Source organism: Entamoeba dispar, genomic scaffold (assembly GCF_000209125.1).
Source record: "Entamoeba dispar SAW760 scf_1105229462343 genomic scaffold, whole genome shotgun sequence".
Classification (NCBI taxonomy): Eukaryota; Evosea; order Mastigamoebida; family Endamoebidae; genus Entamoeba; species Entamoeba dispar.
In genome coordinates this window covers 16981-28569 of record NW_001855145.1, presented here as the reverse complement: position 1 = coordinate 28569, position 11589 = coordinate 16981, and the positions used below count along the sequence as shown (strand labels likewise).

Genomic DNA, 11589 nt, shown 5'->3' with positions numbered 1-11589 from the left:
GATGACATTCTTATTTTAATTATGTAAAGATGGTTTTGGTAGTTCATTTGTTATTTAAACATCTCATCATCACAATCTCATCATTTCAAACAGTTAAATGTCCTGTAATCAACAAAAGAATGTTGTAAGAAAGAATGTCAAGAGAAAGAATGTTGTAAAGAGTATTGATGTAAAGAGTATTGTAAGAAAGAATGTTGTTGTCCAAGAATTAAAGCATTTAAGAAATTTATGAACACATTTGAAAAAGCACAAATTGGAAAAGAAGCACCAGAATTTAAAGCACAAGCATATTGTCCATGTGGTTCAATCAAAGAAATTGATATTAATGAATATAAAGGGAAATATGTTGTGTTATTATTTTATCCATTGGATTGGACATTTGTTTGTCCAACAGAAATGATTGGATATAGTGAAGTTGCCGGACAATTGAAAGAAATCAATTGTGAAGTTATTGGAGTGAGTGTTGATTCAGTTTATTGTCATCAAGCATGGTGTGAAGCAGATAAAAGTAAAGGAGGAGGAGTAGGAAAATTAGGATTCCCATTAATATCAGATATTAAAAGATGTATTTCAATTAAATATGGAATGTTAAATGTAGAAACAGGAATTTCAAGAAGAGGATATGTCATTATTGATGATAAAGGAAAAGTAAGATACATTCAAATGAATGATGATGGAATTGGAAGATCAACAGAAGAAACTATTAGAATAGTTAAAGCAATTCAATTTAGTGAAGAACATGGAGCAGTTTGTCCAATCAATTGGAAAACAGGGAAAGACACAATTGAACCAACACCAGAAGGAATCAAGAAATATTTAACAACACATTAAAATAAACAAGATATTTTAATAAATTTTATTATTAAGAAGAAAATGATAATAAACATATAAAATAAAGAATAAACATAATAATTTAATAAATGAATAGAATGAATAATAAATAATATAAGTAGATAAATTGAAATAAAATGATAAAATGAATATAAAATATATTTTATTTTTACAAAATGTAATTATATAGAATTGAAATAGAAGAATAAGAATATTAGAAATAATAATTAGAATTGAAATTGATAAAATATCAAATAGAAATTAAACAAACAAAAATAAAATGATAAACAATATTAAATTATTAATCAATAATAATTGAATTTAAAAATAAATATAAATTATGAAATAAAATCTATTTATGTTAATATAGTGAATATTTAAAGTAATTATTTAAATTTGTTGTTATAATTCAAATATATTCATGAATTATTATAATATAATATTAATATTTTATTATGATATAAATTTATATTTATTTCAATTGATTTATTGATTGTTTCTTCTTATTTTATCATTCTTTTGTTGTTTATTTTGATATAATTTAAATATGATATAAAATATAATTTAAATATTCATTTTTATATCTTTTTAGTGATATTGTTTAATTAATAATTTAATGTATAAAATATGATGTTTAGAAACAGTTAATCAAATATTTTACAATATATTACAAATTTATCATAAATAAAAATATTATTAATAAATACATTTCATCATTGTTCTTTTTAATAATATTGTTATTAAATGTTTAATATATTCATTCATTTAAATATAATTTATTCTTCTTCTTTCTATTCATTGATTTCTTTTTCTATTATCATTAAATATTAAATAGATAAATTATTATTATAAAATGAAAACAATTAATTATTAAATATTATTTAGAATTTTGATTTATTATATATCATATAATGTTAATATTCAAATATATAACTACAGAAATGATATTAAATGATAATCAATTCATTTATTAATGATATCTGTTTATTTGATTTTTAATAAAACATTTATTAATGAAATGATTCAATTATTTAAAATTAACACATAAAATTATTAAGTTGATGTTTCTGTAATATATTTGTTCATTATTCTTTTAAATGAAAATATTTTTTTAATAATGAATACAAAAATGAAATAATTTATTAATGAATGAATAATTAATGAAATACAATTTAATTGTAATATAATGATATAACAAGATAAATTATAGTGAAATATACATATTAATAATTTATTTAAAAGAATGATAAGTTATCAAAATATTGAAAACAATAATAAATCAGATTTAATAACAGTTATAATAATTCATTACGGGAACCAAAATAAACAAAGAAATAATGCATCTAAATAAAAACACCAAAAAGAAAAAGGAACAAAATATTTTGCATCAATAAAAGTATCAAATTATAGACATATCCATTAATTGTACTTTTTTACCTTTCTTATTCTTTCTTTTTATCTCATATCTCTCTTTTACACTCGAAGGTAACACGTCAGAGACACAACACGGAATCCTAATATATCTATACTTTGAATTACCAATTATCTTGTGGTCATGATATGCCTTTAGTGAGATATCACACCATCCAAGACTAATTAGTTATTATTTATTATGACTAATTATTATTGGCTCATTATTTGTTATGACACAAGGTTATTTATTATGATGATGATATTGTTATTTATCAACATGTAAGTATATTTATCAAGGATAGTTTTGAGATGAATATGTTGCATGTTATTAAGAAAAAGAGGTTCTTTAATTAGTGTTGATGATAAAGGAGATGATTCATCGTGATGGTGTTATTGATATGTTCAACATACAATAACAATATAAAGATGAAGAGTTTTAATACTCATTAAATTCAAGATAAAAGTCAGATAATAACTTAAATGATGAATTATTTAATTTGAGAATAATTGAAGAAAACATTATTTCAGTCGAAATAAGGTATGTTGAAGAAACTGATCACTCACTTCTCAACATGATGAAAACATAATTGTAGTAATTCATATTTGATTTCTTTTCTTTGTTCTTCTTTTTTTATCTTTTTTCTTCTCTTCATTTTTATTTTCTTCCTTTATTATCTTCTTACTTCCTTTTTTCTTTCTCTTCTATTCTTTAATCCCTTTCTTTATCACCTCTTCTTTTTCTTATTTTATATCTTTCTTCTTCTTACTTTTCATATCCTTCTTTCTTCTCACTTTTTCTATCTTTTTCTTTATCTCTTTTCCTATTTCCTCTCCTTATATCTCTCCTTTTTCTTTATTCTCTTCTATCCTTTTTCTTCTTATACCTTTTATTTCTTTTTCTTATTTCTGTTATTCTCTCTTACTTTCTTTTAGTGTTTGTTTCTGTTTTTTATCCATTTCTTTATTTCTTTACCCTTTTATCCTTATTCTATTCTTTCTTCTCTCTATTCTTCTCATTCTCGTTATTATTCTTTCCTTTTTATTTCTACTTTATTTTTCTTTTATGTCTATTATTTGTTGATAATAGTATGTGATAAGAAGATACTTCTAGTATTTACTAACAAATTTGAAATGTATAGAATTCTCCATTTCAAATAAAACAAATTAATAAACTAAATTGAAAGTAATTCCAGTAGTAATAACAATAAATGGATTAGTTAATAAAGAATCCGTAAGAATGATAAAAGAACATTGTATAATAATTCCATGAGAAATAAATGTAAAAGATATAATAATTATGAATATGAAAGACCTAATGAAATAGTGTGGATATCATTATCATGAAAGTGAATACAGAGAAGTACCTCATGAACAAATTATTCAATAGAGAGTGAATGATGTAATCTCATCTGAACAATGTGAAGTAGAGAAATCAAGATCTACTCAATCTTATTTTATTAACTTTTATTTATTATTTAATAAAATAACACAATGAATATGAATATTTCAAATAAAATAAAACCAGAATGAAATATGAACATTTTTATATTCACCATTTCATTTATTGATAGATGAAATGTTCATATTCATTTATTGATTTGATTTTATATTCTTTTTTAGTTTTTATATTTCAAATAAATATTAATGAATAAAAATCATTTCATTTCAATTACAATGTGGTGTGAAATGATGTTTTCCACAAAGTGTATTTGATATTCCTTTATATGAAAATGAAGATTGATAACAATGTGATTTTGATTTATTATTTTCTTTATAAACACTAATATCATTTAATCCATATTTATATCCAAATTCAAACAAACAAGTATTGATTGAGTGTCTAAAACAAATGTATATTATTGTTTAATATCGAATTTCATCATTCCTTGTATTCTTCCTTTTGATTCTATTGAAAATAAAAATGATTTTGGATCATTTATAAAATCTCTAACTTTATCAATTTTCACATTAACATATCCTCCAAATTTATTTCCATTTGTGTCTTCAATAATAATTATTATATGTTCTTTATTCTTTTATTAAATATTGATGTATTAACATTCCAATTATCAATATCTGAATCAAATATTATATTGGATATTTTTCTATTTGTCCATCTTCTATTTGTTTCATATTGGCTTTTAGTAAGAAATGCCGATTGTAGAGAAATACTTACACTCTTCTTTGTCTTCTTTTTAAGCTACTATTTCTTTGTTTTATCGGATTGTCGTCTGTTTGTTTTATTGATGTTTTTGTTTTAATCTTTCTGTTTCATCTTTTCTCTTCTGAAGATACTTTTTAAATTCTTCTTTTATCATTTCTTTTACGATTTCTTTATTAGTTGTGTTATTATCCATTTTTTTTCATAATTTTCTCTATTAAATACCTCTGTACTTCTATATCTAATGCATTGTTGTCTATTTCAATTCATGCCCTTTAAGTTCTTTGCTTGTTCTCTCGTTTTCTTCTTTTATTCTTCTTAGTTCTTCATAAATATCTTCTTCACTACCATGAATAACATTAGAAATCTTTTCTATCATTTTGTTTTTTGTTAGTACTATTTCTAAGTTGGTTTCTAAATCACAGATTCTTAATTCATATTCTTTTACTGTGTTTTCTATTTCTGTGTTGTTCTTTGTTTGTTGAACACTCTTTCAATTTCTTTTATTTTTTGTTCATGTTCTTCTATTCTCCTTTCTATCACTTTTTTTAATTTTTTTCTAAGTGAATAAGCTCTGAAATTGCTTGTGCTAGTGTTTTACTCTTTTCTTGCTTTTCCATTGTGTTGTTATTTGTAAGTTATATCTTTAAATTAAAACTATTAATTTTACTTTTGTTTTATTTGTTCATAAACTATTAATTATTTCTTATTTCTTATTTTTATAATTTGAATTAAAAATAGAATAGTTTTATTATTATTAAAATGAAATTATTATGTTTTAAATTATTATTTTAAATATAAAATGAGAATTAAAAATAAATAAATCATAATTTAAGTAATAATTATCATTCATAATTCATTCTAACAATATGAAATAATCATTAATTCTATTGGGTGTCTATTTCATTTATTAATTCTAAAAATCAATAGTCATAAAAAATAATATGATAATATTATTCAAACATAACAAAAAATTAACGTACAAATAAAAAACATAAGTAATTTATAAATAAAAAATAGATACTGAAGTGTTATTATGTTTGTATTCTAATGTTCTTTGTTCATGACTGATGAGTCACATCATTGTGTTTTTAATAATGTTTATTCATTATTCTTTTATGTAGATTAAATTAATAGTTTTCAAACTTCTTCATCTTAATTATTCATCATTTAACTAACTGTTTCATCTTTATTTAATTTAATGTGTGTTAAAAATATTCATTCTTTACTTCTTATTTCTGGTTTTATATCATTACCACTACATTATTATAGTTAATTTCATTTAGTATTATCAACAATTAGATCAATTTTTATTGATAATACATAATATTCAATTACATCCATTTGTTGTTAAATATACTTACATCATAACAAATAAATAATACTGCTATCTTTATAAGTACTCTTGTACTATAATAAATGATATTCAATTAATATAAATGATAATCATTGATATTCTTGCAATATTGAGTAAGATGTTTTTAACTAATAGTAACATCATAAACAGACTATAACTAGTGATTCAAACTTTGATTTATTTTAATGTTTGTGTGATGTTTCTTACATACAATCTTTGAATAATGAAAAAGATAGAAGATATAAAATATAAAATAAACAAATTTCATGATAATAAATGATTTGAAAATGAATATATTAATAAAATATTTACAGTACATAATGAGTATAAAATGAATAGAAATACTCTAATATTTCTCATTAAATTAATGATTACTTTAAGAAATATTAGAGTATTTTTATGATGAACTTATTGATTTTCATTTTAATAGTGATATTTTGTTATTGTGAAATCAGAGTAGATAAATTAATTTATTCATTCTTAAATTGAAATAAATAGAATTGAAATAGTTGATAATGAAAGAGAATAAAAGAAGAAAAAATAAAGAATAGAAAAATGAAATAATAGAGAGTATAATATGGAAGATAGTAAATAATGATTATATTAGAAATAATAGAAATTTAAGATAAATTGGAAATATAAAGAAAGAGAAAGATTAAGTTGAAATAAATAAAGATAAAAGTGAATAGAATGAAAGAACAAGAAGAATTTTAATAGAGAATGAATATTTTAATGAATAAAAATATATAACAAATAATTTAAATAAAGAAGAAGTTATTAATTAGAATATGAAAGAATGAATAATGTTCAGTATGTTAAAATAAATAGGTCTACAAACTTAATTTTATTTAAAATATGAATCAAAGATAAACATAAATGTAGTAAGAGATTTGTTATAATTATCAAATGTTCAACTGACTTTTTATTTTAAAGTAATTTTGATTGATATGAATAACAACCTATTTAATATACAATCATTATTAACTCAAACAACTGACTTTAAATTGTTCATTTTAATTGAATAATTTCAATACATATTTAAATAAAACTATTCTATTCAAAAAATAAATAAGAAGAGATGAAATAATTAACATTGACATTATAAAAGAAAAGAATTGAAATAATCAAATATAATGTATTATTTATTAATTTTTATTTATTTGTATTTGTTTTAATGAATATTGTAAAAGAAAAAATGAGAGATAAACTATAATTTATGTAAGTAGTTCATGTATAAGTTCTACTTTAATTTTATTATCAAAAGATTATTATATGCATGAAATTATACTAAATATTTATCAATTATCATTCTGTTTATAATTATGGCATTGAATTTTGTACAATAATAAAACACTTAAAACAAATGTAACAATACAAATATAAATGAATTAACATCATATTATATTATACTTATTTATTGTCTTTTATTAATATTGAATACAATATTGAACTTTTGTAGAAGATAATTTGTATTCAATTAAAAATGTTAAATTAACTTATATAATGGAAATATTCAAATAAATATATTGAAATATTGATTCTTTGTTGATTGATGTTAGTGATAATAGGAACTATAATTACCTATTCAAAGGATTTATATCTCTTCAAAATCCACTAATTTAAAAATTTGTTTTAATAATGATTTCACATATGTAACATCATTATATGAATGATGAAACAATCAAATATCATCAATATATTGAAAGTACTTCAATGAAAGATGTAATGGAATGTTATTTATTTATTGGAGTATTGAATTTCATTGAACAACAAGTTGTTTATGTCCATTCATAAAAGATGATGATTTCAATTCATTTGTTGCTACTAAAACTATCTCTTAATTAAACGTACCACAACTACTATATTTCATTATTAAAATAATTATATATCAAAATAAACTATGAATCAACAAATATTCGTAATATTTATTCATACCCAGAAAGATAGTTAAAATAGGTCATGAAAAAAGGAATTAAGAGAAAAATGAACAGAAATGAAGATGAATTAAGAGAAGGAAGTGTATAAAAGAAAAAGTGAAATTGAGAAGTAGATGAAGATGAAAGAATAAAAGTAGAAAGTTGAGAATATAAAAAAGAAAGAAGATAAAAAGAATAATTTAAAGTGAGATAATAAAATATGAAAAGAAGGATGAAATAAAGTGTGTATTTTTTATTATAGAAATTAGAAATATGCAATAAAAAGTATCTAATCTATTGATATAAAATAATTAACAACATTTTATTGATATAATTTATTTTATTCTTTTTTATTTTTATGATTTTTATTTATATATATTATTTATTCACTTATTTTGGTTCCCTGAATAATACAAATAGAATATAATATAAAGAATATGATAAATGAATTGTAATAATAATCAATGTTATTGTAATTGAAATTCATTTCATATTATATCAACATAAGAATTATGAATAAATATTAAATTAATAAATGAAATCAATATTTAAAATAACATGTATAATATCTCTTTAATAACAATGAAAATACATTTGAATTAGAATCAATATTAATTAGAATTAGATTCATAATCAATAAATAATTAACAATAAGAATATCATAAATTGATATAATTAATAATATTTCAATTCAAAATAATTAGTAAATATCTTATTTATTCACTGTATGTGTTTAAGTTTTATTAAACAAAATGATTAATAGTTGATAATAACATGAATAAATATATTAAATAAATATAGAATTATTATATTCATCATTACAATATATTTTATATAAATTATTCTAGACGTTTTGAATTATTCATTTGTATTTTAATTCTTTCATTCTTTTATCTTTGTTATTCTATTCTTCATCACATTTTATTCAAAATTGATTCTTTGTTGTGTTGTAGTATTTGTGTATATTGAAATATCATTTTTATTATATAATTAGAATACATTAAGAAATATGAATAATATGAATAATTAATTTATCAATTTAAATAATATAATAAAACAATTTCATTGAATGAAAATATCATTTTGTTTAATATTATGAATAGTGTTCTTTAATATGATTCCATTTATATTCTCTTAGTAATGATTAACACTACAATTTGTTTGTATTCAATGTTATTATCACTTGATTTAGATTTGTTTATTATGAAACAATCAAAATATTCATTTTCATAAAATAAAGAATAATGTTTTGATGAATTATTAAATTCAGTGATAATGAAATCTGATAATCAAATTAATGGATTTCTTCAACTCTTTTTGATTGAAAAACAATTCATAACAACAACTTTAATCTTTATGATAAATTTAAACGAATATCTACTTCTTAACTTCATTCTAAATTACCTCTATTGCAATCATTTGGAGTTGAGAAATACCAAATAATTATCTCATCAAAACAATTATTCTTCTTTAGTTTTCTCATCAAAATGAAAAAGAAATTCAACTAGGATGAATAATTAATCTAATGAATGAAAACATTCTTTAGGTATAAGATTGTTTATTTGTTTTTCTTTTGTTGTTGTGACAATGAAATACTGATCAAAAATATAATAAATTGTTTGTCAAATCATTATCATTATTTATTTTCTTTTGTTTGTACTTCAATATTCAAATGTTGAAATAGTTCATTTCAAACATATTTGTTTCATATATTGATTTAAGATAATGATGTAACAACATTATTACATTATTTAAACAACAACCCCATCTGATATTTATACAATCTTCCCATTCTTATTGTTATTTTCTTTTGTTTCAATAAATATTATCACTTCCATGAACTAACCAATTACTGATGTTAATCAATGTCAAAGTTTCTTAGAACTTCAGCTAATTACAAAGAAAAAACAACAACATCAGAGTTAGTAACAATTATATGAAAGTTGTTCAAACAATGAAACTACTGATCAATCAAATGAAAATAAAGATGATAGTCAGAAACAAATAACACAGATGGCAATAATCATGACAATATGATGATAATCAAAAAGAGATGGATGAAGATGAAAATAAAATTCTTACATCTTTTGTATTATCAAGATTGTTTATGTACATTTCAAATATCAAATCAAATGAATAACTAATTTATAAAAGTGGATGAAAAACAATTAAATATTCTTATCAGTGTTGTATTTATAAATGAAAATACAATTAATAACATCTCATATGTTTTGTATGTTGTTGGTAATGAATAAATTCACATTTGCTCAAAGTTAAAAAACACAACCAAAGAAAATCAGTAAATAAAATGAAAGAATTATAATAAAGATAAGAATTGAATATCATTCATTAAGTTATTATAAAATGATATTTCATAGACTTTTAGTTTTATGTGTTAAACAAATTGATGGTTTAAGAGAGTGATAATAAAGTCATGGAATGGAGAATAGTAGAGGAAGTGAAGAAGAAATAATCATAATAATATAATAAAAGTGAATGATAAATATATTATAATGTATAGATTTAATTAATAATGAGCAATTTATAGTTCTTGTCATTCTTTTATTATATTTTAATTATATTTTATTATTATTCTTTTTATTTAAAAAACAAAAATGAAATAATTTATTATTTGTTATTGTTTTTATTTATTTATTTATTATATTTATTTGATGTTGTGTATTGTAAATTAATAATTAATCACTATGAATTTCATTCATTTTATTTCATATTTATTGATGTGATTATTATTCAATTAGAAATGTAATGATAAATTATGATATTTAGAGAGAAATGAATAATCAAATATATTACAATATATTACAAATCTATGATGAATCAAAATATCATTAATATAAATATATTTCATCAATCTATCTTTTGATGATATTGATATTAATTGATTATTCTATTATATAATAGAAATATACTTTATTATTTTTTATTTTATCATATTAAATAATAATTTATATTGAATACATTTACAAAATGATAAAATAATACAAATATTAACATTTTCATTTTATTTAATATTGATTCATTGTATATTATTTAAATTATATTTTAATATTATGATATATAAAATAAGAAATAAACTAAATGATAATCAATTCATTTATTAATGTTATTAATATCTAATTTCATAATCAATAAATGAATTGTATTAATGAAATAATTGATAATTAATACATTTATTAGTTGTATTATTTCATTTTATTTATTTTAAATGTTTATTTTATCATTCATCATTATAATGAACACATTTATTAAACATTCATTAAAATAAATAACTCATTAATGAATAATTAAATAAAGAGGAAGAATATTTAATTTGAATATAATTGAATGATAAATTGAATATCAATATTTATTATTGAATCTTTAGAATAACATTTATTTTATGTTTAAATGAATGAATTCATCAAATTAAATAAAAATAAAATTAAACAATGATAAATTTAATGAAAATGAAATATTTCATTATCATTCAAAATATCAAATAAATAAATATAAAAAAGATAATACTCTATTAATAAAACAATAAAATATGTTGTTATTTTCAAACATCATCTTATTTCTATCTATGTATTACTTTTCATTTATATTAAGAAAATAAAATGAACTAAAAAATAAATAATTGAACTATTTAATGAGTCACTAAACCATCAAATTATAAAAGAAGAACGATGAAACAACTCGATATGGTTTATTTAATGAAGGTGGCACTTCATGTTGAAGACATGAATGACGTCCAAAACATTGAAATGATTAATAAAAAATGTGGGATTGCAATTAACTCATTAAAAATTAGCCCATGGTTTACATAAGAAAAAGACGTTAATAAGTTTTGTAGAATATTTAATCCACAGACCTGTAATTGCAATTTGTTGAATGTTGATGAAAGTGTATTA

At 19.6% G+C, this 11589-nt stretch overlaps 1 protein-coding gene across 1 annotated transcript, besides 36 other annotated features; it reads left to right on the top strand.

Moving 5' to 3' along the window:
- Nucleotides 1-228: 228 nt before the first annotated feature.
- On the top strand, nt 229-831 carry EDI_013340 (uncharacterized protein; the record flags this gene model as incomplete). Its single annotated transcript, XM_001739661.1, has 1 exon — nt 229-831. One exon carries the CDS (start codon nt 229-231, stop codon nt 829-831), a length of 603 nt encoding a protein of 200 aa, XP_001739713.1.
- Nucleotides 827-866: a sequence feature (AT_rich).
- A 12-nt stretch (nt 867-878) lies between these two features.
- Nucleotides 879-968: a microsatellite.
- Nucleotides 969-971: 3 nt separating this feature from the next.
- Nucleotides 972-1003: a sequence feature (AT_rich).
- Nucleotides 1004-1017: 14 nt separating this feature from the next.
- Nucleotides 1018-1182: a microsatellite.
- A 21-nt stretch (nt 1183-1203) lies between these two features.
- Nucleotides 1204-1277: a sequence feature (AT_rich).
- Nucleotides 1278-1375: a microsatellite.
- A 6-nt stretch (nt 1376-1381) lies between these two features.
- Nucleotides 1382-1460: a sequence feature (AT_rich).
- A 21-nt stretch (nt 1461-1481) lies between these two features.
- Nucleotides 1482-1764: a sequence feature (AT_rich).
- Nucleotides 1765-1814: 50 nt separating this feature from the next.
- Nucleotides 1815-2072: a sequence feature (AT_rich).
- Nucleotides 2073-2308: 236 nt separating this feature from the next.
- Nucleotides 2309-2469: a repeat region.
- Nucleotides 2432-2858: a repeat region.
- Nucleotides 2859-2955: a microsatellite.
- Nucleotides 2956-2974: 19 nt separating this feature from the next.
- Nucleotides 2975-3124: a microsatellite.
- A 6-nt stretch (nt 3125-3130) lies between these two features.
- Nucleotides 3131-3306: a microsatellite.
- Nucleotides 3307-3694: 388 nt separating this feature from the next.
- Nucleotides 3695-4377: a repeat region.
- A 467-nt stretch (nt 4378-4844) lies between these two features.
- Nucleotides 4845-4966: a microsatellite.
- Nucleotides 4967-5050: 84 nt separating this feature from the next.
- Nucleotides 5051-5251: a sequence feature (AT_rich).
- An 86-nt stretch (nt 5252-5337) lies between these two features.
- Nucleotides 5338-5424: a sequence feature (AT_rich).
- Nucleotides 5425-5560: 136 nt separating this feature from the next.
- Nucleotides 5561-5984: a repeat region.
- A 17-nt stretch (nt 5985-6001) lies between these two features.
- Nucleotides 6002-6073: a sequence feature (AT_rich).
- A 203-nt stretch (nt 6074-6276) lies between these two features.
- Nucleotides 6277-6458: a microsatellite.
- Nucleotides 6426-6566: a microsatellite.
- A 314-nt stretch (nt 6567-6880) lies between these two features.
- Nucleotides 6881-6924: a sequence feature (AT_rich).
- Nucleotides 6925-7622: 698 nt separating this feature from the next.
- Nucleotides 7623-7660: a sequence feature (AT_rich).
- Nucleotides 7661-7721: 61 nt separating this feature from the next.
- Nucleotides 7722-7905: a microsatellite.
- Nucleotides 7906-7999: 94 nt separating this feature from the next.
- Nucleotides 8000-8074: a microsatellite.
- A 119-nt stretch (nt 8075-8193) lies between these two features.
- Nucleotides 8194-8235: a sequence feature (AT_rich).
- Nucleotides 8236-8313: 78 nt separating this feature from the next.
- Nucleotides 8314-8522: a sequence feature (AT_rich).
- Nucleotides 8523-8653: 131 nt separating this feature from the next.
- Nucleotides 8654-8735: a sequence feature (AT_rich).
- Nucleotides 8736-10145: 1410 nt separating this feature from the next.
- Nucleotides 10146-10213: a sequence feature (AT_rich).
- Nucleotides 10214-10235: 22 nt separating this feature from the next.
- Nucleotides 10236-10282: a microsatellite.
- Nucleotides 10283-10321: 39 nt separating this feature from the next.
- Nucleotides 10322-10349: a microsatellite.
- A 233-nt stretch (nt 10350-10582) lies between these two features.
- Nucleotides 10583-10758: a microsatellite.
- A 9-nt stretch (nt 10759-10767) lies between these two features.
- Nucleotides 10768-10891: a microsatellite.
- A 108-nt stretch (nt 10892-10999) lies between these two features.
- Nucleotides 11000-11227: a sequence feature (AT_rich).
- A 48-nt stretch (nt 11228-11275) lies between these two features.
- Nucleotides 11276-11317: a sequence feature (AT_rich).
- Nucleotides 11318-11589: the final 272 nt, after the last annotated feature.